The sequence below is a fragment of the Pseudonaja textilis genome, chromosome 4, assembly GCF_049901715.1.
Source record: "Pseudonaja textilis isolate UNSWEBS1 chromosome 4, rPseTex1.2, whole genome shotgun sequence".
Taxonomy (NCBI): domain Eukaryota; kingdom Metazoa; phylum Chordata; class Lepidosauria; order Squamata; family Elapidae; genus Pseudonaja; species Pseudonaja textilis.
The window spans coordinates 74,367,686-74,394,772 of NC_141993.1; the positions used below are offsets into that span (position 1 = coordinate 74,367,686).

The 27,087-nt window shown below is 36.9% G+C and overlaps 1 protein-coding gene across 1 annotated transcript in view; it reads right to left on the reverse strand.

Annotated features, from left to right (window-relative positions):
• Positions 1–3,674: 3,674 nt before the first annotated feature.
• Positions 3,675–27,087, reverse strand: part of BCHE (butyrylcholinesterase) — a 156,500-nt gene continuing 133,087 nt past the window's right edge. The window contains exon 5 of the mRNA XM_087933393.1: positions 3,675–4,297. Coding sequence (XP_087789519.1) covers positions 4,275–4,297 — 23 coding nt within the window. The 3' untranslated portion in view covers positions 3,675–4,274. The remainder of the gene's footprint in view (positions 4,298–27,087) is intronic.

The following is a 27,087-nucleotide window of genomic DNA, read 5'->3' on the forward strand; positions in this document are numbered from 1 at the left end:
AGATAAGGAAGATTCCAATCTTGGCTATCTTTTCAAAGACAGACATTGTGGTCAGGCTGTTATTTGGGAATCCTGGCATGGATATATGGTGTAGGTATTTTATGTTACTGATAAGAGGACCTTGATCTAGGTTTTGTTGTTGTCATTTTATTATGTGTTTTATCTGGTAGATTTGATTAATTCATATGCCACTGAATCTCCCAAGATTCCTGTAATAGGCTAAGGTATAATACAAATAAACTGAAATGCTTTTCAGTAAAAAAAATGTATAGCAACAAAGAATAATTGTGAAAACAGAAACACAAATGTAAATATTCTCATAGTTGATCTTATTTTTCAGCAGAGATTGTTTGCAGCAGAAGAGGAAGGACCAGAGAGAATTTATGAAAACTTAGATTTGGAGATATTTCTTTAATACTTGCAACAATCAGCTCAGATTTACCGAAACAACAATAAAGTTTGTTGTATTTTTTTAAAAAAATTAGAATAGAATAGAATAGAATAGAATAGAATAGAATAGAATAGAATAGAATAGAATAGAATAGAATAGAATAGAATAGAACAGTTTATTGGCCAAGTGTGATTGGACACACAAGGAATTTGTCTTGGTGCATGGTACTCTCATTGTGCATAAAAGAAAAGATACATTCATCAAGAGTCAAGAATCATAAGATACAACACTTAATAATAGTCATAGGATACAATAAGCAATCAAACCATATTAGGAAACAGTAAAAAAATCATTAGGATACAAGCAACAAAGTTACAGTCATACAGTCATAGGTGGGAGGAGATGGGTGAAAGGAAAGGAGGATTAATACTAATAGTAATAGTAATGCAGACTTAGTAAACAGTTTGACAATGTTGAGGAATTATTTGTTTAGCAGAGTGATGGCTTTCGGGGGGGGGGGAATTGTTCTTATGTCTAGTTGTTATGGTGTGCAGTGTTCTATAGCATAATTTTGAGGGTAGGAGTTAAAACAGTTTATGTCCAGCATGTGAGGGGTCTGTAAATATTTTCACAGCCCTCTTTTTTGGCTTATGCAGTATATGGGTCCTCAATGGAGGGCAGGTTGGTCGCAACTGTTTTTTCTGCAGGTCTAATTATTACTTGAAGTCTGTGTCTGTCTTGTTTGGTTGCAGAGCCAAACTAGACAGTTACAGAGGTACAGATGACAGACTCAATAATTTCTCTGTAGAACTATATTAGCAGCTCTTTGGGCAGTTTGAGCTTTCTGAGTTGGCACAGAAAAAAACATTCTTTGTTGTGCTTTTCGATGACATTTTTGATGTTAGGTATCCATTTTAGGTCTGATATGATAGAATCTAGAAATTAATATCTCAACATTTTGTTTAAAATTGATGAAATATGGTTAAGATGAAAGAATAAATGAATGCAAATCTGGCATCAGAAATCAGACCATTAAAAAAATCAGAAAAAAAATCATTTCTTCAGAGCATTCTGTATTTGACTTCAGAATGCAACCCTTGAAAAAGGAAGACAGATTCCATTTTAAGATAACATTCACTAAAAGGCTTAGCATCATTCTTCATGGATGAAATAAAAACAAGCATTCTTATCATCCCACATTTTTTCTAGCTATTCATTGCAAAGTGTCTGTGTCACACACTTTGTTAAATAAGTAATTATTACTACCACTCATCACTTCTTTTTTCTGTCCTCCAATGGTTTTCTCTCCTTTCAGCAGCCTTTAAGTTGGAACAAGACTTTTTTTGTTTTTGTTTTTATATTGAAAAAGACAGAAATGACTGTTCCACTGGAATCCCTCAAGTGGACTATAACTACTGGAAAATAATATTTTATTAATCTAGTTTTCCAATGAAGGATTATTTTTCTAGAGAAACCAAGATTTTTCCCATGGTTATCGAGCCGGGGAGGAAGGTGGGGAGATGAAATCCATGTACATTGAATAATTAAAGATTTTGCTTATTTTTCCTTGGTTTTCTAAGTCTTTTCTCTTATATTTTAAAGTAATTATAGATCAAATTGTATTGTGATTTGCTATGTGTTTATTTCAAGGGTCTACGGGAATTATATTGAGTTTCCATAGATGCTTGGATTTTACTAAATTCAGTAACAGTTACTTTTGAATAAACTTATAAAGACGATGAGCGTGCTTTATTACTGCCTTACTTATTGTGGTCAATATTAAACAAAACAAAAACAACAGCAACAACAAAACTGAGAGCAGCTTAAGTCTTTACTGTACATCATCCATTCATTCATCTTTGAAGAAACACCTTTTAATCTACAATTATATTTTGCATTTTGAGTTCAAGAAGAACAATTCTGCAAATAATATGTTACCCTTTCATTCAGCAGTCCCCAATCTTTCCAGCTTCATAGACTGGCAATGGCAGCAGCTGGGGACTGCAGGAAGGGAGGGGATGGTTTTGCACATATAACCTTCTCCAGGCTGTGGTCTGATAGCTGTCTGTGGACCAGGTGTTGGGGATCCCTGCTTTAATGGATTGGAAGTTTTCCAAATAGTTGCATGAATAATACAAGCTATAACAATAAATTTACAGCAAATATTCCTACATTCCCATCTCATCTTTGTTCTAAGAAAGCTTGAAAGCTGATCCTCCACTGTATCACACAACTGTGATACCCAGTCCTGAATTATATGAATTATATGTTTAAGTGGTTATGATACAACAATCCCTTCATTTTTGCAGCCTTCATTGTAGAGGAAGATAAAGAAATAGCCACATAACTGATATTCTCCTTGTTCCAAGAAAATAAAAATTGGAATTACCTGTGGAATTGAAATTATTGATTATCTGTCAACAACTCACTTCAAGAGTTATAGAGGGGACAAATGAAATGTGTTTCACTTAAATTTCCCCAAAAATATAAATAGATTTAATTCAAACAGGTGATTATATATGAATGTGATTGGGATGCAATGATTCTACAAATATTATGTTACCCCAGATATGATTAAGGCAGTGTTCTTACAACATAACTTAACAAGTTAGTTAGAAGTATAGTAAATAGGGTAGGGTAGGACAGAAAGGGATTTCAGAGGTCTTGTAATCCACCCCCCAGCTTGAGTAGGAGACCCTATACCATTTCAGACAAAGAGCTACCTAGTCTTACTTTGAAAACCTTCAGAATTAGAGACCCACAATTTCTAAAGCTAGCCATTTCACTGATTAATTGTTCTGTCAGAAAATTTCTGCTTAGTTCTAGGTTGCTTCAGTTAGTTTCTATCTGTTGTTTCTTGTCTTGCCTTTTGGTGCTTTGAAAAATAGTTTGATCCCCTCATCTTTTTTGTGTTTAATTTTCTACATGTGTGCGTGTTGTCCATACTCAGCCCATTGAGTTAGTTTATGGCTCAGTGTATTATGCACAATCCCAAATAAACTAATTCAATTATCTTCCATGAGGCAATTATTTGTACCAAATATATGTAATAAATTCATGTATTGAATGACTTATACCAAGGGCTTTGTTTACTTTTTTGCTTTATTGCTAACCTTTATCCTAAGACTTTATACATAGTATAAAACTTTAAGAACAATTCTGATTTTGAAATTGCTTTAATATGCAAACAACACAAATAACATAGGAGACAGTGCCACTAGTAAAGTCCCCTTCATTATGCATTGTGCTCTTTCCTATTCAATAAGATCATTCAAAGAAAAACTAAAAATGAAACTTGTTTATTTTTTTATTTCAACAATTTATACAAGTATCAGTATCACTTTAGTATTTCAATATCAAATGCATATGTCTTGCTTTTTCTGCCACATTTTCCTACATGTAAGAAACTTCTAAGCATATATTCTCATCTTCTGAACAAGAATAATACCTCTGTTCTGTTGGTCAAGCACATACTGTTCCTTCCTTGCAGTTTAACCAAAATCTACTTGCATATCGTTCATTCTACTACTGAAATTTAATCTGCTTATCCTTGGACAATTTATTTTTAGATACTGGGGCAATAAGCAGAAGCTTAGGCAGATGGATAAGGTGCCCAGATACATTTATATATTTGATATGCATCCAATGTGCTAATCATTTATTTCATTTATAATTCATCTGTGTTTTTGATAACTCAGGTCGATTCATGCAGCCCATTTTTAATTTTATCTAGCCCTATGATATATCTATTCACTCTGATCAGTCATAGGCTAAAAGTTCTTTAGGTTTATATAATTGTATAGGATGTCCTTGAAGTTGCTGTAATTCTGAGGTGCACCCATGATCTGATGTAATGATTCCCTGTGAGTTCATCAGTCTTCATTCACCCATTAACTTCTCTCTTCTCTGGGAAAGAAACAGATGTAAAGTAATACAAGCATGTTCAATTGCTTTCTCCACTGCTGATGTATAGGGATTTCATTGAGCATGAACATCAGATCAAAAGTGAATATCAGATCAAAATCTTGAAGGAGTATAACTTTTTGATAATCTCAGAGGTCTTCCCAAACAGTCCATCAGGCAAAGGTGATTTTAAAAGATGGGAAATATACTAAACTCATTCAAGCAGTGCTCTGATAAGAAAAGCAATTAAGATATTTTTTTTTCTATACCCTTGAAAGCCATTCTTATTATTTTTAGATACATATCAGTTAGCCTTCTCAAGCCAATCAGAATTCTTGTATAATGTCACCTTCTCTTCCTGAGTATTCTCTGCTACATTTTTTTTCAAAATTGGCTAAGAACTAAAGAACAAATCAGAACCATCTAGTCTTACTAAGTCAGCATGCTCAGGACTCCTGCAGATGCTGCAACCCAGTCCTCCTAAGAAGGTCAAAAATGCCTTTGAACAACCTTATTGCTTTCCAGTACACTTATGAACATGAATTTGCCTACATATGTTTTCATGCTTTCTAAAAGATGTTCACCACAATATATATCAACCCGCTGCTAGTGGAAATGGAGCTCAGGATGGTCGTCTGCAGCTCTACCAAACTCCATTTTCACTGGCAGAGGCACCGTGGGCCAGTCCTTTGATATTTCCAGTGCAGCCCTCTGGGCTATATCTAAGCACCCGATGAGCCAGATCCAGCCCTTGGGCCTTGAGTTTGTCACCCCTGATAGAGAGGGTTTTGACATAGGGAATATCCGGTGAGGATGGATAAAAGGCAGAAGTTCTCCTTTTTACAGTGAACATTTTCAAATAGCCTGCTTTAAAAAAATGCAACAATGTATAAAGAAAAATCATAAATACTTCATCACTCTTCTTGCATCTGTTTTTAAAATTATTTGACAATCTTGTGCAAGAATTTAGGCACGAGTGGGATTTCAATTTCAGCTGTATTTCAAGGGATGAGTGAGCAAAAACTTCATTTGCAATAGAAGGAGGATAAAAATAGGAAAAAATACATAAGAATTGTACTAATTTTAGCAGGTATGTGTTGGAGCAAAGTTATTACACAAAAAAGCAAGGTGCTACTTATATATCTCTAAAGAAGTTGTTCTACCTCTTCTCAAGGTAAATGTACATAGTTGGATGGTCAGTTTACAATAGAAATTTAATTATATTTAGTGCTATGGATCACCCAAAAGGATTATGCTTCTTTTTAAAGAAAGACACATTATAATCACGCTGAGACACATCAGGAAGTCTACTATAACAACAGCATATCCTGCTGAGTTTTATTACTTAAAATGTTGATACAATTCAGTTTCCCTGCTGACTGTCCATTTGTCTTTCCTAGGCATAGATATATAGATAGATAGTATTACTGAACTTTGCTTGTTCTCCCAGAAAGAACCTTGATCATTCATACATGAATAATATGAAGAAGCAAGGACAGACTAACTAGATAGATCTACATCTGTCTTTTATGGGCTATGATATCACAAGGGAATATTGGAGCCCATCTACCCTCATAGAACGTCTATAGTACAACATCAACATCAATGTAGTATCATCAGTCTCAGTGTAGTTTGAAATTTCAACTAATCATACATTTTCTCCAGGCAAGACTTCTGAAAATATTGCAAATAATGCAAACATAACTTTTTCATTTATAAAAATAAATTAATGGGGGCAATTTTTCCAAATTTCCCAGAGTGGGTCCTATCCAAAGCCTGAGTCAGAGCTTGGAACAATCAGTTAGTATTAAAATTTTAATTATAAATTATAATTATAATTTTCATTCAAGGAATTTTCATTCAAGGAATTTCATAATGGAATTCCAAGAGTTAATTCAATATTTGAGGTTTCTCCAGCTATTCTTATTTGTAGGATTTTTTCACTGCATTGATCAAAGATCAAAGGATATTGGGGGGTGAGAGAACAAATAAACATAAGAAGTAGTGAAAACATGTGGGGAGGGACACGGTTTGTCCATGGGCAAAACCTTAGCTTTATGAATTGCATGGTCAACATGATTTCCAGATGCTTCTACTTATTAAACTATGCATTTTTGGTATATTTATTATTTTTTTAGGTTGTGAGCTTACCGCACTTGGTAGGAATCAGGCAGTTTTGAAGAATAAAATGAAGGAATGAAATTACTGACTTGACATGAGGAGGCAGTTTTACATAAAGTTAAGGACAGCTCTTCCAAGACTGGCAAGTAGATATACTAAAGAGGAAAGCTAAAACTTTTAACAGTTAACAATAGAACGTTAACTATACTTAAATTAGTTACAGCCAACTTGTATCTCATAGAAAAGAAGTGGTAATACTCTTTATACAACTCCAGGCATTCACTGTTTTTGATGCACTCAGGCAAAGTTTTTAAAAGTGTTTCTAATTGCTCAAATGAAAACCAGGAAAGCCATGCATGATAAACTTGGCAAGTTCTGAAAGTTTAATAGCTCCTGATCAAATAGGCAAATACCTGGAGCCTTTTTCTACTAATTTATACTTCATTTCTCATTGAGAATTAGTTGAGAATCATTACTTTGTAATGTTGCTTAGCTGACCTTGAAATCACTTGTACACCTGTACTAATTTTAGTAGGTTAACTGCATGTTATGGATTTTTTTTAATGGATGAAAAATCACAGAAGAAGATTGTTAGTTCACACTATCACAAAATTTTGCAGCAAATAACATTCTCTTCCCCCTCCTCTCCCCAGCCTCTTTAACATCTCAGATTCTGACATGGAAATGTCATGGTTTGGTAATTGTTAATATTGTGTCAATAACCTGTCTTCTACTTTCACAAATAAACATAAGAAGTAGTGAAAACATGTGGGGAGGGACACGGTTTGTCCATGGACAAAACCTTTTCCCCCATTGAAGATATCTCTTGTTTGCACCTTTTTTTTAGAGTGATATAGAATTTCTTAAGCTAGTATTCATAACTATCCACACTTTCTGTTCTGAAAAAGTTATCTCTAGATTTAACTGAGGTGTAGGAAGCTAGAGACATTTTAGGGCATTATAGGGGACCTGACACTTCAGCTTGGTCACTACATGTACATGTACTTCCTTCCATCCATCCACCTTTCTTTCTTTCTTTCTTTCTTTCTTTCTTTCTTTCTTTCTTTCTTTCTTTCTTTCTTTCTTTCTTTCTTTCTTTCTTCCTTCCTTCCTTCCTTCCTTCCTTCCTTCCTTCCTTCCTTCCTTCCTTCCTTCCTTCCTTCCTTCCTTCCTTTTCTTCTTTTTGGCACAGCACTAATAAAAATGCTTCATGTATAGAATAGAATGTCTATTCAGTCTGTATGTTGTAATAAAGTTCCCAAGCAATATATTGCTATATTTCTACTTGTATTTTTAGTTGGCGTTTTACATTTTTCAATTTATGGAACAGCATACACATAAACCAGAACCTTCTAAATTTGGGAAATAGTTATCTGAAAGAAATTTAAAGAAACTTTCAGTACATTTTGTCTTTCATTTCCTTAACTTATTTCCACACAGTTCTGGATTTTAAAACTATTGGTTGGACTTCAGAGTTTTTGAATATACCAAATACATCTCATTTTCAAAAAGACCAGATCTGCTTTAGGCAATGTACCTTTTTAAATGCAAAGATCTTTTTCAATTATTTAGAAAGCAAAAAGAAATGGTTTTGTGGGAGAAAGATGTGTTGATGCATAAAAAATGCACCTGAAGAAATGAAACTTATAAAACAGGGACAGCATTTTGTAAAACAAAGAGTATTAAAAATGATAACACATTTTACTCTTTATGCATGGGTGCTTGAGACCTATTTTAGGAGGGTCACTGCATTGGTTTCAAACCAGAACTGCCTTTGCAGAGATTTCAAGAAGTGCAATGGGATCAAAAAACAAGAATCATAATGTACAACACTTAATGATAGTCATAGGGTACAATCACAATCAAATCATACTAGGAAACAGTCAAAATAAATTGTAAGGATACAAGCGACAAAGTTACAGTCTGACAATCACAAGTGGGAGGGGATGGGTGATAAGGACTGATGAGAAGATTAACAGTAATAGTTGTGCACACTTTGTAAATAGTTGAACAGTGTTGAGGGAATTATTTGTTTAGCAGAGTGATGGCATTCAGGAAAAATGTTCTTGTGTCTAGTTGTTCTGGTGTGCAGTGCTCTATAGCATCGTTTTGAAGGAAGGAGTTGAAACAGTTTTATGTCTGGGATGTGAGGGGTCTATAAATATTTTCACAGCCCTCTTTATGACTTGTGTAGTATACAGGTCCTCGATTGAAGGCAGGTGGGTAGTAATTGTTACTACAATGTTAGCGTGATGGTGTTTTGTTAAATTGTCCTGACACTCAGTCAAATGTTGTGCCCACTTTAAAGTGCTAGATTTTTTTCCCCTTAAACAACTCTATTTTGCAGCATTAAACTGTAGAAGACCACCTCTGCCTCTACATATTTCTGTCTAGACAACATCACAAGTCCTTAGCTAAAAGTACACTGTGTAACTAATGGAATTAAATGGACAAATTCAGAATTAACAAGCCAGTAAAGGCAGTAAAAGCGGGGGATAGGATGAGCTTTCCACAATGCTGTGAGCTAAGGACAATTTAGAATAAACATAGAAACCTTTAAATAAAGATCAGGAAAAAAAGGCCTCCTCAATAGAGATGATGTAACATTGTTACATTCTCCCTAAAGAAGATTGTGTGATTTAAGTCTATTTACTTTTCTTGCAAACATTTTTCAGAAATGGTTTTCCATTGCCTCTTTCCTGGGACTGGGAGTGTGTGATAGGCCCATGGTCACTCAGTTTTGTGCATAAGGGTTTTGGTTTTATACATAAGTCACAATTAGAACTCATAGTCTCCTGATTTCTAGGTTGGTTGTTTAGTCACCACAATAAGCTGGCTTTCAGATAGTTTACTGGCTGGTGTAATTTTTGTCCTAACATAATAGCATCTGGGCCTCCTAATTGATTCAAAGCAAACCAAAACAACACAATGTAACTCCAAGTCAATCACACTTTTGTGAAATCAAACTGTCCACTTAGGTAGCAACACTGATTGACAATCAATTTCATATGCTGTTGTGAAAATGGAATAGACAACAGGTGGAAAGCATAAGCAGTTAGCAAGACATTCCCAATAAAGGAGTGGTTCTGCAGGTGGTGACCACAGACCACTTCTCAGTTCCTATGCTTTCTGGCTGATGGTTTGGTCACTTTTGAATGCTGGAGGTGCTTTTACTCTAGTGGTAGCATGAGATGGAGTGTACAACCCACACAAGTGGCTCAGGTAGTGCAGCTCATCCAGGATGGCACATCAATGTGAGCTGTGGCAAGGTTTGCTGTGTCTGTCAGCATAGTGTCCAGATCATGGAGGCACTACCAGGAGACAGGCCAGTACATCAGAAGATGTGGAGGAGGCTGTAGGAGAGCAACAACCCAGCATCAGGACCGCTACCTCCTCCTTTGTGCAAGGAAGGACAGGAGGAGCACTGCCAGAGCCCTGCAAAATGACCTCCAGCAGGCCACAAATGTGCATGTGGCTACTCAAACGGTCAGAAACAGACTCCATGAGGGTGGTATGAGGGCCTGACGTCCACAGGTGGGGGTTGTGCTTACAGCCCAACACCGTGCAGGACGTTTGGCATTTGCCAGAAAACACCAAGATTGGCAAATTCGCCATTGGCGCCCTGTGCTCTTCACAGATGAAAGCAGATTCACACTGAGCACATGTGACAGACGTGACAGGGTCTGGAGACGCCATGGAGAACATTCTGCTGCCTGCAACATCCTCCAGCATGACCAGTTTTGCAGTGGGTGGGGTGGCATTTCTTTAGGGGCCCACACAGCCCTCCATGTGCTCACCAGAGGTAGCCTGACTGCCATTAGGTACCGAGATGAGATCCTCAGACCCATTGTGAGACTACATGCTGGTGTGGTTGGCCCTGGGTTCCTCCTAATGCATGACAATGCTAGACCTTATGTGGCTGGAGTGTGTCAGCAGCTCCTGCAAGATGAAGGCATTGATGCTATGGATTGGCCTGCCAGTTCCCCAGACCTGAATCCAGTTGAGCACATCTGGGACATCATGTCTCGCTCCATCCACCAATTCCACATTGTACCACAGATTGTCCAGGAGTTGGGGGATGCTTTAGTCCAGGTGTGGGGGGAGATCCTTCAGGAGACCATCTGCCACCTCATCAGGAGCATGCCCAGGCATTATAGGGAGGTCATACAGGCATGTGGAGGCCACACACACACTACTGAGCCTCATTTTGACTTGTTTTAAGGACATTACATCAAGCCTGTAGAGTTTTTTTCCACTTTAATTTTGAGTGTACCTCCAAATCCAGACCTCCATGGGTTGCTAAATTTGATTTCCATTAAAAAATTTTGTGTGATTTTGTTGTCAGCACATTCAACTATGTAATGAACAAAGTATTTAATAAGAATATTTCATTCATTCAGATCTAGGATGTCTTATTTTTGTGTTCCCTTTATTTTTTTGAGCAGGTGTATATACATTCCTACTAGAGTGGACTGAGAAAAAAATAGAAATTGAACATAGTGTTCCTTTATTATCTGTTAAATGCTTCAGTCTTCACTGAGTAAGTTATTATTCTGGTTCTTTAAATTATCTGTCTCTATCTATCTATCTATCTATCTATCTATCTATCTATCTATCTATCTATCTATCTTAGCATTTTTTTAGAGTTGCATCTCATTTGTGGCTTTACTGTTACAGAAACCAAGTCTATAATTTCTGACTATTTGAAAGTACCTTGTTTGGCAGGCTGGACTTTTTTCTTTCTTCTATAGATGTTGGTTGTTTCCTTATGGTTCTTTAATATTTCTTAAGCTTTTTCGGTAACAGCATATATGTCACTTTCAGAGTTCCCCAAATCTTCTTAATTAATGTCAATCCCCTTCTACATTTTAATTACATTACTAAAAATGAAATTTGTCTTAGAATGTCACATAGCGAACTTAATAAATTATATGACTATAATTCATGCTGTGTTGGCCTTTCTGAGAATTACTTGAATTCAAAATTGAGCCACTTTTCAAAATTGAGCCACTAGGATTATATGTGCCCCTAAATTTTGAGGGGAACCTGAAGAATCTTAGTCAGGATGATACCAAAGGTTTACAAGTTTTAAGCTTTATAAAATAAATGAAGTTTCTTAGTTTGATCTTGATCTGCAATGAACAGTATATAAAATCTTCTGTATTTATTCTACTAGTACTACTGCTATTACTACCATTGCTACTACAAAAATCCCACTGTCTAGTGTGTGTTAATTATGAAAAACAACACCATCCAATTTATAAATTGAGCATTAGCGTTACGAATTTGAACTAAAAGTAACATAATTGAGATCTTTGGAGAACTCATGGGTTAAAACATTTAAAGGCTAGTGCCTAGTAATTTTAAGAAAAACAAAACTTTCCCTACAACTGATTGTAGTAGCTTACTTGGACGTCTAGAGAAAAGATCTCAAGAACCAGCAGTTTAAAATGGATACATGAACATCAGAAAGTCTAAACCTGAATTTTATAATTTGAGTTCCTAAGTTGTCTTATTCTGTTTGTGCTTTGAATAAATTTTGTTCTGAAATTGTTTCCATGTTTACAAGCTACTGACACAAGAAAATACATTCTTTCTCATTACTTTTTCCTCTGTTTCTTTCTCATATAGAAACATATTGGAAAAAGTGTTTCAGACCTTTTTATACTAAGCAGTTGGATTATTTAGGATATCGTATCTCCACAAATGGTATAGAAATGGATCCAAATAAGGTAAAAACAGTATTGGAATGGAAATCCCCTGACCACAAGAAAACAATTACAAAGTTTCTTAGGGTTCGCTAATTTTTATCAGCAATTCATTCCATGGTTTGCAGACATTGCATTACCTTTAATTGATCTCCTTCAGATGAAGCATTTAGGTGGTGACAAATCAAAACCTAATAGAATACTGTCATGGTCATCTGATTGCCAGAAAGCATTTGATAGATTAAAAATGTTATTTTCAAAAAAACCGGAATTAAGGCATCCAAATCCTAATGATCCTTTTATTGTTCACGTGGATGCAAGTGACCTAGCTGTTGGTGCCACGTTATTGCAGAAAAATGATAAAGGAAAGTTACAACCTTGCATTTATACCTCTCGGAAATTCTGCCAGACAGAGAGAAATTGGACCATCTGGGAGAAGGAAGTGTATGCTGTTTGCTGGGCTTTACTTACCTGGAGGCATTTATTGGAGAGGGGGGTCCATGTCCATTTGAGGTATGGACAGATCATAATAATTTGGAGGCCCCCCAAGCCCCACATAAATTATCTCTGAAACAAGTTCGTTGCATGTTATATTTTAGATGTTTTAATTTTATATTAAAATATGTGCCAGCTGGGGGGAATTCAATGGCGGATGCCTTATTGTGATTGCCTCAATTTGATAGCCATAAAGACACTGTTACTCAGCCTCTCATCCCAAATTGTGAAAGCATTGATTCATTAAGAACAAAGATAATGACAAGAGATCTTCCAATGGTAAGGGCAGGTCAGGGTTACAGAATGTACCTGGTTCAATCAGCAACTCCGAGACAGACATAATCTCAAAGTGCTTTATTAAAAACAGGAACTGGCAACATGAAACGTGAAATTTCAGAACTGAAATCTTTTCCAGACTTCCTACAAAATTCAACCTAGACCCACTCACTTTTCTACATCTCATTAATCACATAAACCAATTACTCTGCAGTTGCAATTGTTTGCTGCATCACACTCTGTAACCTTGAACTTTCAAACTATTTTTTCCCTCTAAGAACTATTCAATTATATCACCCCCTCCCACATTCTTCAACTCTGTGGCAGCAATGAATTCCAGAGCTGACAGGCCTCCCCCCTTAAAATCCCTTCTCCTATAAGAAAAGAAGAACAAAACACAACCAGGGGTTAATACGTTGTCCTTAACCCCTCTCCCCCCTCCACAAGGACACTTCAGTTTGTGGGGAAAGTCCTCATGGAATTGAGTAACCAATTTATCAGCATGTACATCCCAACTTTTTACCCAACTAGCATCTGATAGAGGGTAACCCTTCCATAAGACCAAATATTTCAATTGTCCTCGGTGTAGTCTAGAATCGAGGATTTTCTTAATTTCATAATGTGTCTCACCCTATCTAGTTAACGGTTCAGGGGGAGCGACTGGTATTGGCTTTATGATTGATGTAGCTACTGGTTTTAATAAACTACTATGGAAAACTGGATGAATTTTCCCTAATAGTTGAGGAAGACTTAATTGGACCATGACCAGATTGATTATTTTTGAAATCGGGAATGGACCCAAGTATTCTGGTCCCAACTTTTTACTATGAAGTTTCAATCTAAGATACTTGGTTGACAAATATAATTTAAACTTTAAATGGTCCCACTTTAAACGGTGGTTGAAGGGATCTATGTTTGTCCGCTTGCTTTTTGTAATCTTTTGCAGCTTCAGTCAAAGCTTTTTTTGTATCTTCATAACATTTTTTTTCATGAGTTCATCCATTCTGTTAGAGACACGGATGTGGTAATTTTGGCATAGGGACAAAGTCCATCCCAGTGTTGATTTGGAACAGAGTCAGCCCCATGCTGCTATGTATTGCATTATTATAAGCAACCTCTGCAAACGATAATAATTCAGCCCAGTTTTCTTGTTGATAATTTACATAGCATTCAATGTATTGTTCAACCATGGCATTAGCCCTCTCTGCTGCTCCGTTACAAACAGGATGGAAAGCTGAGGATAACCCTTGAGAGGAACCAATGGATTTCAGAAATTACTTCCAAAATTTTGCTGTAAATTGTACCCCTCTGTCTGATATTATTCTATGAGGTACTCCATGTAGTCTATAGATATGTTTCATGAGCAGCTTTGCAAGTTTTTTCACAGATGGAAGTCCTTTGCAGGCTATAAAATGGGCCTGTTTAGAGAATAAGTCAATGACAGTCCAAATGATTGTATTCTCTCCACTCTCAAGTAATTCTACAATAAAGTCCATTGCAATTTCTTCCCACAGCTGTGTTGGTTCAGTGACTTGTTGGAAGAGGCCAGGGGTTTTTCCAGTTCTGTGTTTCATCGTGGCACAAATTGAACAATTTTTTACATAGTCCTCAATGTCAGGTTTCATTTTTGGCCACCAGAATTGTCTCCTGAGTAAATGTAAGGTTTTTAAGAACCCGAAGTGGCCTCCCAGCTGCAAGTCGTGGCTATGCTTTAGTACCAGTAGTCTTAGGGTTGCTGGTACATAAAGCTTAGTCCCTTTCCAAGCCAGTCCCTCATTCATTGTTAATTTGGTTCAATGGTCCAGAAACCAGGGATTGGTCAATAGGGCTGCTTTCAATTCTGTGGTCAGCTTGTCTTCCAGGCATTTGGCGTTGTGGTTGGCTTGGCCTCAAGTGGTTACCTGGCCTGCCAATTGCACCCCTGATATTTATAAGGCTTGTACTATTTCCTCTCAGTGACTGTCAAACTGGGGTTTTCTGGACAGGGCGTCCACCAATATGTTTTTCCCTATGAAGATATATTTCATGTTGAAATTGAATCGCTTGAAGTATTGAGCCCAGTGCCCTTGTTTAGGTGATGGCCAGACAGGTTGTGGCTTTGAGACCAAACTTCCCACTTTTAATTGCTAGAATTGTTGTGGTAATTCTGCCATCAATGGGCTTCCAGAATAAATCTTGGGGTTGTCATCTTGAGAGAGTTCCCACTCAATTTGGGCCTCCTCCCTCCAGTCTGCCTCCTTTGCTGTATACAGAATACTAGGGAAGGATTTTTCTTCCGGCTGTCTGTTTAAAGTCATCTGGCAACTCCCACCATGAGTTGGGATGTCTTGGCCTGGCTCCCAAATCCTCTCTCTCTTCTGCAAATCTAAAGGCATCCATCATCTCCTCCAAAAGGGGGCTGAATGATTCAGCTAATGCTCCATCCCCCACACAAGCCCCATCCTGCTCACTTTCAGTGTTTGCTGATTCTTGAGCTTTCTCCATCGCTGGAAAAAAGTACTTGGGGTTATCAGCAGCCCTGTTAATAAAGAGGGATTCTGAAATAATGTCAGGTTTCCAGAATGTATCCAGTTCAATCAGTAACTCTGAGACAGACATAATCTCAAAGTGCTTTATTAAAAACAGGAACTGGCAACATCTGTGAAATTTCAGAACTGAAATCCCTTCCAGACTTCCCACAAAATTCAATCTACACCCACCCACTTTATTTCCTCTTTATCCAAGTCTTTTTTTCCTTATGGCTCACTTAGCCTAACCTCTTTCCTTTCCCGCTTCACTACAGGCTGAGAGATAACAGGTGTTACTCCTCCATCCTCCTCCCTATGTGACTTGCCAAATTCCATCCCTTCCTTTTGCCATGGTTTAATCAAAGTCTTGGCCTCCATGGTCTCCTCTGCTTCCTCCTTTTCATACTGTTGCTTTTCATCTTCCATCACCTCGTCTGCCACTTCAGTTTCCTTCCCTTCCACATTCCATCCAGGGTCTTTACCTTCTGCCATGACCTCCACTCCTTCCAAAACTTCAGAGCAAAAAAACTTCAAAGAGCAAACTTCAAATAAAACATGAGTGCTAGCTTTTATGTCAGCCCCACTGGGTAGCTGAGGATTTGTACTGAAAAACCACAGTACTCACGATGGCAATTCATAATAACCAGGGGTTATTTGCACAACAGTCCAAAAAGGCAACACTGGATCAATTCCAAGTAAAGCTAGCACTGAGAGCAACTGCCTCTCAGTGCTTATTATAGTTGTCTGTCAACCCCACCCAGCTAACCTGCACCCGTTCTTTATTATCCTCACCTCCACCCTGCAACTCATGTAACAAACCTCATGTAAACAAACCCATCACCTACAACCCCCACCATCCATTGCTCTAACAATGCAGAATAGCAGACATGTCCATGGCTACCAAGCCTCTCTGCACAACCCCCACCACCCTGAAAGCCTAGTCAGAAGCTCCATTGGTCTAACAATGCAGAATGGCAGACATGTCAATGGCTACCAAGCCTCTGTGCACATTGTTGATCCTCCCTCTGTGCCCAACAGCTGATCACAATCATGTTGCCCAGCTGGCAAGTGAGGAACAGACTCAAAGAATAAGCACACCTGATTGTCAGGCTCCCAGAATGTCTCCATCATGAGCCTGACAGCCACTGTAAGAAAGGTATATAGAAGCACAATATGGTTCAGAATTGGAAAGAAAGGTACCAAGGTTGCAACCTGTCAACTATACTATTCAATATGTACACAGAAATAGTTATGAGAAATGCACATCAAGCAGGAGATCTTATACCATTCTAGACAAGTGGCTATCCAGTCTCTTCTTAAAAGCCTCCAGTTGTGGAGCACCCACAACTTCTGAAGGCAAACTGTGCTCACAGAAAGCAAAGAAGATCTGGAATGGCTAATCCTGAGAGTCAAAGATGAAAGCAACAGAGTGGTCAATGTCTGGAATACTCTACCTGACTCTGTGGTTTCTTCCCCAAGCCCCAAAAACTTTAACCTTAGATTGCCTACTATTGACCTCACCCCTTTCATAAGAGGTCTGTAGGGGGCATGCATAAGTGCACCAACGTGCCTACCATTCCTGTCCTATTGTTTCTTTTCTTTTTTTCTTTTTCTTATATGTATTCATGTATTCATAACTATGTTTTACTTATACCTATTATCTTGTAAGCAGTTGACAAACCAAATAAATAAATAAACAAATAAATAAAGTAAAAAAAATGGACTGCATCGTAACATCAAGAGAACAAAGTCTGCAGAGAACTCACTAGTCAGAGAGGAAATTGACAATGAGACTATCAAAATTCATCTTCCTGGGCTTTAAAATTGATCAAAGTGATGAGTACAGCCCTGAGATCAGAAGGTGCATAGTATTTGGAAGAACTGCAATGTGTGACATGAATAATATCTGCAATAGTAAAGATGCCAACCTCACAGCCAACTACAGATTAATTAACACAATAATTTTTCCATTTGCTATTTATGGCTGAAAAACATAGACTCTGAAAAAAGCAGATACAAGAAGGGTGGATGCCTTTGAACTGTGATGTTGAAGGTGACTATTATGCACCCCGTGAATTGCAAAAATAACAACTAAAGAAGTCTTAGATTGAACCTCATCAAAAATATCATTTGAAACCAAGTTCACCAAACAGGGACTGTTATACTTTGGTCATGTCATGAGAAATGACTCTCAAAAGTCAGTCATGCTAGACATGATCAGCAGAAAGAAAAGAATGGGCCACCTTAACACACACTGATTGGACATTATAAAGGATGAGAACGGGATGATCATGATAGAGGAGGTGGTATGAGAGAAGGGAACATGGAACATTCTAATCCATAGCATGGCCTAGGCTCAGACAATTGAATATCTGACAGTGATGACAATGAGAATGATTGAACAAAATCCATTTAATTTGGTTGTGACTAATTTAAAAGTAATTGGCTACAGGATTGCCTACCTTATTCCCATACTCATTTTGAAAATATAAATGGCAACCTGTTTTAGTCAAATAACACTCTGAATCTAACAAAGAAGTGTGTACCAATGAAAACAGTAAACTGATGCCAGGTGAAAATATTCTTAACTTCACAGTCAATAACAGGACAAAACACATACATTGGGTCCCACTAATTTCTACTTGTCCTAAAACTGAAAGATGACTTTAAGGTTAGGTGAAGTAACATTTTCTTTAAACTACAAATATTCCCAGATTATAATTCACATGTTTTCTTTACAGCAGATTTTTTTGCATTCTGTTTCTTGATATCTAAATGAATTCCTGGCTAAACTCAATTTTAATAGAAAGTGACTTGACCTCAATGGAACATAAACACCAAATAGAATTTGTAACACAGCACATCTGTCGTTTTGTTTATTCATTTACTCTCTTCCATTTACTGGACAAATTCACATGAAAACTTTGGATTCCATTTATGGATATAAGTTATTTCTATCCATTGACTTTGCTACAAAGAAGCAAGTCTAATCCAGATTCTGTACTGCAGATAGCACAATATAAAGTGAAGGTTTTGAAGCGCTGTACAGTTTTACATTCTTCCTGGCTTCTGCCTGGTAACAAAATGCTCATCTATTCCTCAAGTAACCTTGTAAAAATACTATTATGAGCTTTCTAAGTGCGTGCAGGGAAGAGCACATAGCACAATGTATAATAAACTGATAATATTCAGTTCCCATTCTGGTGTGTTCACTATTTCCATTTGGCAAGGTTGGGATTTAATTGCTGGGATGCTGAATATTCAGTACAAAACTTGAGATCTCCATCATGTATTTGGCAGAAGCCCAATGACAAAGCAAATTTTGCTTTGGGGCCAATAGAAATTTCCATTAGGAAAACCAGAGGAAAATGCCTATTTGATACAGCTTCTGTGTGCAGATTTTTCAAAATGTATTTCTTGTAATTGCTTTGTTGCTTGAAATATTGAGCATTGCCTTATGGCCATAATTTTGCCCTGGAATTTCCCACAGTTTCAGACTTTCTAAAGATTGTGTGATTATGTTTTAAGAAGCCAAACTGACACATTATTCCTTCACTGTTGTCCAATTCAGATAAGATAAGAAATATAGATCTAGTTTCTTCATTTACTTTAGGTTTAGGGGAAAAGAGAATAATTCATGTGGATCACTATCATTCTTAATAGACCATCTCCTTCCCCTGCCTTTTATTTTCCTTTGTTTGCCACCTTTCTTTCCTAAAACTATGATTCTACTTTCTATAACTCAGCGTCTCATTTTTTTTTTTTAGTCCAGACGATATTGTCAGTCAGCAACAGATTCATAACTGTTAGACAGAAATAGTTCTTTCTTGGACTTTTTAAAGGAAAATGGAGCTTGAACTAGACATCTCTTATATGCAAAATTTACTGTACTACTCAATCATGTCATTTAAATAAATACAGTGGGATTAGCTAAGTATTTATATTCATGGTGCATGGTATAGATATGTATACCAGTCTGAATATAAATGTGAGAAGCGTATAAAATATTGAAAATTTGCTTGAAATATTCTGGCTGACTAGTATTCAGACCAATTTGCAAGGAAGTATATTTGTTCTAAAGAGTCAAATTCACAACTTGGGAGAATATATAAATGTACAATTTTCATTAAAAGGTCACACAACCTTTGTGACTTAAAATAGTTTTTCCAGCTTGTAAGTCAGCTATGACCCATGAACCCACTAAACTTTTGAAATTTTATTAATTTCTATTATATGGGGATTTTAAAAGAAGCAAACTCTCATACTGATTCCTTTCGTATACTTGTCCCTGAAATAGCTTAATTATTTATCAAAAGGATTTACATATAGCTCCTTTCATTGAGGCAAAGGAATATTGCAAGCTACCTAGCTGTATTCCTCCTCATAACATCAAGTTTTATGTTAGAAAGCCAGCAATAAACACTCATAAGGAGCTGTTTGCCTGGCCATAAACACCTTAGGTTTTGCAAACCCAAGAAGTAAGCTTTTAAGATTCAGAGGTTGAAGGCTAGAGAAACAAAATAAATCCAGATCATCAGGTTAACAGGATTATACCAGCAGATATTCAGAGCAATCTGACACTGGCATAGAAAAGTTCAAAGAGCATAGGATTCTGGGCTCCTAGCAAGCTGGATCTAAACAATAAGATTAAAACATTAGCTAACTGCAATTAAATTGGAATAGTAGCCTTTGTAAACACTAAATAATAAGACAATTTCCACATTATCATAGGTGTTGTCAAGTTCTGAAACTATGGGAGTGTTAGGGTAGATTGGGTTTCTGAGAATGCATTGACAAAGCCTTTTTCCTTTGGACTTTAGTGACAGGAGATGAGGGTTTATTTTGTCCTTTGGGATCAGTTGTTACACTGCCCACAACTGGAAGATAATTGAAGCTTAATTGGATTGGTCAGAATATAGGCACAAGCATGGGATGAGGGGACTCTGGGTAAATATGAAGTAACTCTGGAATTTGATGCGAAAAGGCATCTTGATTCACCTGAATGTAATGGCAAAATCTTCTTAGCAATCTATTTTCCGAGGTAGCAGCTGATAACCAAACTTAATTTAAGCTTAAAAGGTTGCTTTGCTTGTAATGATGATATATAAAGGAATGTAAGCTTCTCTGGTTTGGTCTAATTGAGAGATGTGTACAAAAGGTTAAATTCGCTATAGGAATTAAAGATAAGGGATATACAGACAAGGAACAATAGCAATACTATCTTTAATTGGCAAAGAAATTTGACTGTTTTAGGAATGGATGCAAAAATGTATATCCAGACTCAGCAATGACCATAAGTCAATCTACTTGTTCTATTGGTTTAGGATTTCATTGTTTGTCTGAGTTGGTAATTCCTTGTTTGGGGTATTTGTTTACTGCTTGTTTGGTGTTAATCTTGCTTGTCTGGGTATTGATCGCTTGCTAGGAGGTGTTCTGATCTTCCTTTTTTAGCTTTTTTATTGTTTCTTTTGAATGGTATGCAAATGTTATTTAACTCAATGCACCTGTTGAAGGCTAATTTGTTTGAATGCCAAACTAATTTCTTAGCAATTTTGAATTTAGCTTGGTTTAGGATGCTCAGAGTTTCCCAGTTATAACTATAGTTAAGTCTGTCCAGGTGTTGTGAAATTAAGGAGTTTTCATCATGTTTTTGAGTAGATAGAAGAATGGTAGACTAGTCTGATCAAACTGTCTGTTCTCCTGTTCATTTTAAGACACTGGAATATTTTAATGGATCAATAAAAAGGATCGTATCTTTAACAATGTGAGAGAAAGATGTAATGAAAGATAAATTTCATTGACATCATTGACATTATGAATGTAATGGGATAATCCCATTTAAATAGCAAGTTCCTATATTACAATGGGCATGTGAAATTTGAATTTAATACTCCCTTCTGTTAATGGACAATACAAAAGAGATTAGAAAGACTCTTATGTCAACTCATAAAATATTTCTATGTTCTTTGTATAGTTGCCAACAGAAAGGGAGGAGGAGAAAGGGGTTTGAAAGAGCAGTGCATCAGCTTGAAAATCGAAAGTGAATTCCATAAATAGTTTTCAAAGATAGTAACTAGGTGAGTGAAGTTTCTGCTGCACAAATATTCTAACTGGAGAACATGATTGATGACTCTTGGCTATGGATGTGTCTCATTGGAGAATATGAATTATGATACACTAAGGAGGCTCGAGACTCATGATTTAATTGGGATAACTTTAAATTCATTTGTCAACAATTTGTAATCAAAGGCCATTGTTTTAAAAATGCAACATGTATGACTCCTTGTACCTCTACCTTGGGAACAGCCACATAGGGCCACATTTGGAATACTGTATTCAGTTTTTGTCACCACGATGTAAAAAAAGATGTTGAGATTCTGGAAAGAGTGCAGAGAAGAGCAACTGAGATGATTAGGGGAACATTTGCTGGAATTGGGTATGTCTAGTTTGATGAAAAGAAGGACTAGGGGTGACATGATAGCAGTTTTCCAACATTTCAGGGGGTGCCATAAAGAAGAGAGAGTCAAACTATTCTCCAAAACTTCTGAGGGCAGGACAAGAAGCAATGGGTGGAAACTAACCAAGGAGAGAAACAACCTAGAACTAAGGAGAAATTTCCTGAGAGTTAGATCTATTAACCAGTGGAACAACTTGCCTCCAGAAGTTGTAAATGCTCCAACATTGGAAGTTTTTAAGATTGGACAATCATTTGTCTGAAATTTTATAGGATTTCCTGGCTAGGCAGGAGGTTGTACTAAAAGACCTCCAAGGTCCTTTCCATCTCTATTATTCTATTCTATTCTATTCTATTCTATTCTATTCTATTCTATTCTATTCTATTCTATTCTATTCTATTCTATTCTATTCACATAACATTAAGATCTGCTGGAAATGGGAGAGAATATAATAGAATGTTTGTGTTTGTACCTTTAGTACTATCTGAAACCAAGAATTTTCTGAATGAGTTACATTTTGGCTGGACTGAATAGATTAAAGGCATGAGTTGGTAAAAGGCAGCATCAGATACATATGTAATTCATCTATGTCTTCACAACTGGACAGGTCACATCTTTAAAGGCGTGATTTGCTAACAGAATATGAGAATTTTCATCCCAGGAGTGAACATGTCTTTCAGTGCATCAGGTAGTTTGTCATTTCATACTCCACTTAATAAGCAGCACATTCATTTTCTGTTTCCTGCACTTATCTGGCACATCTCATGAGACATGCTGTATGAAATCTGAAAAGCTGCAGTTTGTTAATGGCCACAACTAAAAAAAATGTAGTCTCGCTCCTTCCATTCTCTTCTACTCTTTTGAATATATATATATAACTTTTCAAAGCTCGGTTAGCCATCTCTCTCTCTCTCTCTCTCTCTCTCTCTCTCTCTTTTTTTTTTTCTTTAGCTCTTCACAATTACTGTTGCTTATTGAATTAGGTCAGGAACATAAGGTACACAAGATTTAACTGCTTTTAGTCTAGTTGATTTATGTGGCAGAGATTTAAGTGTGTGCTTAATTCTCCCATTGAAATCAATGGGGTTTTAAATGCTTAACTGGCTGGTTTGTGCTTTGGTTATTAAATAATGTATTTCTGGAACAAGACATTTCCTTTACTCTGACCACAGTTATATATGGATTTGAAACAGAGGTGGTATTCAGCAGGTTCTGATCAGTTCTGGAGAACCAGTAGAGGAAATTTTGAGTAGTTCGGAGAACGGACAAATACCATCTCTGAGTGGCCCCACCTCCATCTATTCTCTGCCTCCCAAGTCCCAGCAGATTGGTTGGGTCTTCTTTTGTTGCCCTGCACAAGAGAACAGAGCTGGAAATCAGGTTAATGGGGTGGGGAGGGAATGGAGATTTTACCATATCCTTCCCTTGCCACACCCACCAAGCCATGCCCACAGAACCGGTAGTAAAAATAATTGAATCCAACCACTGGTTTGAAAGTTTTCACAAAGCTCCTTACATTTACAGGAGGAAAGCATTTCCATTGTTAATTTCTCCATGAAAGAAGCCATCAATGAATTACAGGTAAGTGTTTCATGCAACCCGAAATAGCTCACAAGTATGGTAAATATGTAAACATACAGTACCTGTCTTTTTTTCTTTGTAGTCTCTCAGTTGCTTGAAAATCTTTGTTAATCACAATTCAATAAAAATAACTCCAAACAAATAAACTTTTAGATTAAGCTAGCCCAGATTAAGCTGAGGGTACTGGCCCAAAGTCACTCAGCTGTATCTCATGCCTAAGGCTAGATTTGAACTGACAATCTTCTGTTTTCTAACCTGGTGCTTTAACCAGAAGCCCAAACTACTATATTATATCTTTTAGATCAGGGGTATCAAAATCAAGATACTTAAATCTGGCCAATAGGGCCAACCTGGAAAAAGCGAAGGACAGGCCCATGGTGCCTCTGCCAGCAAAAATGGAGCCTGGCTCTCCCAAGCTCCATTTTTGCTGGCAGAGAGTTGCAGGAAGCCATCACAGCCAAAAACAGAGCCCAGGAGCCCATTTTTGATGGCAGAGCACTCATGCCACCACAGGCACCCAGTGACGTTCTACTGGCCATGCCCACCCTGGCCATGCTCACCCCAGCCCCCCAAGATCAAACACAATCCTAATGTGGCCCTCAATGAAATCAAGTTTGACACCTCCGTTTTAGATCCCTTTTGAAAATAGGTTTCAGGATATGAATATTGGCTAAATCATTTTTTTTGGTTTCCTTCCCTCATCCTTTTTAATGGCTGTGGTTTGCTTTGTTTCTACTTTATTTTACACTATTCATTTAAGAATTTATGTAGTTTTTATTATATAAATGTGTGCTTGCTATGTTGAATTACTTATAAAGTAATAAAGGTAGAATAGAAATCTAAGAAATAAATAGTTTTGAAGTCTGATTGCATGGCATTGTACACTTATCTAAATCATGCAAAGAAACTGAACAGCTATTAGACATACAGCATCTGAAGCTTAAAATGTATTTTAATTACTGTTGGACTCATACAATTACATTTGTAAAACATCATTTCTGAGTTTTTACATCACTATCGTCCTTCTTATAGAACTCACTGACTTAAAAATATTAGATATGTTATTTTAAAGCACAGTTGCTTATCTGTGCTTAGAATCATATTGAAATAAATATTAAAGGCTTCTTGGATATAGGGTGGCATTGTACAAGCAAACTCAGTGCACATTTGGTCAATGTAAAAAATCAAAAGTAAGTCACACAACCCACAGCTCCACATCCAACCCTACTTCATCTAACCCACCATCACTCAAAACTAGGTACACACGCCCCTAACTACCTCAATTTCAACTACAACTGGCCTTAAATGCAAGCTACTCAATGCAAGAAGCCTTGTGAATAAAATACCTGAATTTCTCCTCTTACTAAATATGGCTAAATTCGACATCATATTTGTCTATAAAACATGGTTCAATGCATCTCTCCCTGTCTCCATTACCACAGTAAGAGACTATCATGTTTACTGATCAGATCGTGAAATCCTGAGAGGAGGTGGTATTGCTATCTTCTATAAAAAGTCCTTACATCTAAAAAATATCCAAGTTACCCAAGAGCTTGCTCTTCCTGAGACCATTATCTGTGAACTGTCCTTAAATATCACATTTCAATTCTTACTATGTTACAGAGCTACTGATTATGACATCAAACATGTAAACAAGTTAAATTCACTACTAACATGGGCAACATCCTGCCCACATGCTTTTATCTTTCTTGGTGACTTCAATCACCTTAACTAGATCCTAAATGAATGAACCCATACATGCAACCTTCTTCAATGCTGTAACAAACCTGGGACTGGAACAACTAGTAAGCAACAATACTAGACTTAACAACTGCCTTGATCTCATCTTCTGCAACACTTTGAATTCAATTTATAGAATATAAATTAAAGAACCCTTTTCCAACAGTGACCACAGCATGATTGACTGTTATCTCAACATACATCCACACAAAAATCAACACAATGATGTGATCCCCAATGATAACTTCAAAAAAAGGAAACTATGATCTTATAGACAACGATCTCTCATCCCTTGATTGGCAACTTTTATTCACTGGATGCAATACTGTTGAAGACCATTACAACATATTTTTACTTGAAGTCAAAAGAGTCATCAAACTATATGTACCAATAACAACTCCAAAAACCAGAAAAAAGAGATTACCCATAACAATAAAGAAGCTTCAATCCAAAAAGAGATCACTTTGGTGGAAAAACAAATCTGGTCATGTTGCCAACTTCAAAAGCTGATAGAAAAATTTATGCCACCAGATAAAGACTGAATGCACTAATTATCACATTAAACAAGAGGAAAATCTTCTACGCACTAATTCCACCCATGCTTTCTACAATTTTGTAAACAACAAACCAAAAGACTCAAGGTCCATCCCACCCCTGAAAGGACCTAATGGTAAAGACTGCAATGATGACACTATTAAACCCAACCTCTTTAACACATTCTTTGGCTCAGTATTTGTAAACAGCAATGGATCATGCCCAGTATTTCCTAGTTGAACCACAGACAACTACAATGATCTAATACATATTGATTTTTACAGTAGGCAATGTTGGAAAAGCACTACGCAATCTAAAACCATCTCTATCTATTGGACCAGACTGAATATGTGCTTACTTCTTAAAAAAGCTACCCACTGTCATAGCTGAACCTCTAAGCATAATCTTTGAAAAATCTTTCAGGACTAGCTCCTTGCCAAAACTATGGTCACTAGCCACGGTCATCCCCATCTTCAAAAAGGGAGACCCCAGCCTAGTTGAAAATTACAGACCAATTTCTTTTGCTGTGTCACCTGTAAAGTCATGGAATCAATTATTAACCAATCCATTATCCTCCACTTGGAGACAAACAACCTACTCTCTAATAAACAATTTGGTTTAAAAAAAGAAAACTATCCTGTAATCTGCAACTCTTACACTGCAAAAACCTATGGACTACACAACTCAATCAGGGCAAAGCAATAGACGCAATCTACATAGACTTCTGTAAAGCCTTTGATTCAGTGGTACATGACAACCTACTCCTAAAACTAAAATCTTATGTGTCTCTGGACATCTGCATAACTGGATAGAAGCATTCCTGTCAAACAGACAACAAAGGGTCGAAATTGGGAGTATCCTATCAAATTCTGTACCTGTCAACAGTGGTGTCCCCCAAGGCAGTGTTTTAGGACCAACTCTCTTCATACTCTACATAAATGACCTCTGTAATCATATTAAGAGCAACTGCGTTCTTCTCGTTGATGATGTAAAGGTATTCAACACCAAGACAATACTGCTACCCTTCAAAAAGACCTCGACTATGTATCAGAATGGTCAAACAAATGGCAACTTCAAATCTCAACAAATAAATGCTCTGTCTTACATATTGGCAAAAAAAATCAGAAAATAAAATAAAAGCTGAATAGTCAAAATCTTGTTGATGATCCAAATTCTGTCAAGGAACTTGGAGTACTCATCTCTAATGATCTAAGTGCTAGAGCCCACTGTAACTGCATAGCCAAAAAGGCATTAAGAGTTGTTAACCTAATCCTGCATAGCTTTTTCTCTGGTAATATCACACTACCAACTAGAGCATACAAAACATTTGCTAGACCAATACTCCAATACAGCTCATCAGTCTGGAACCCACATTA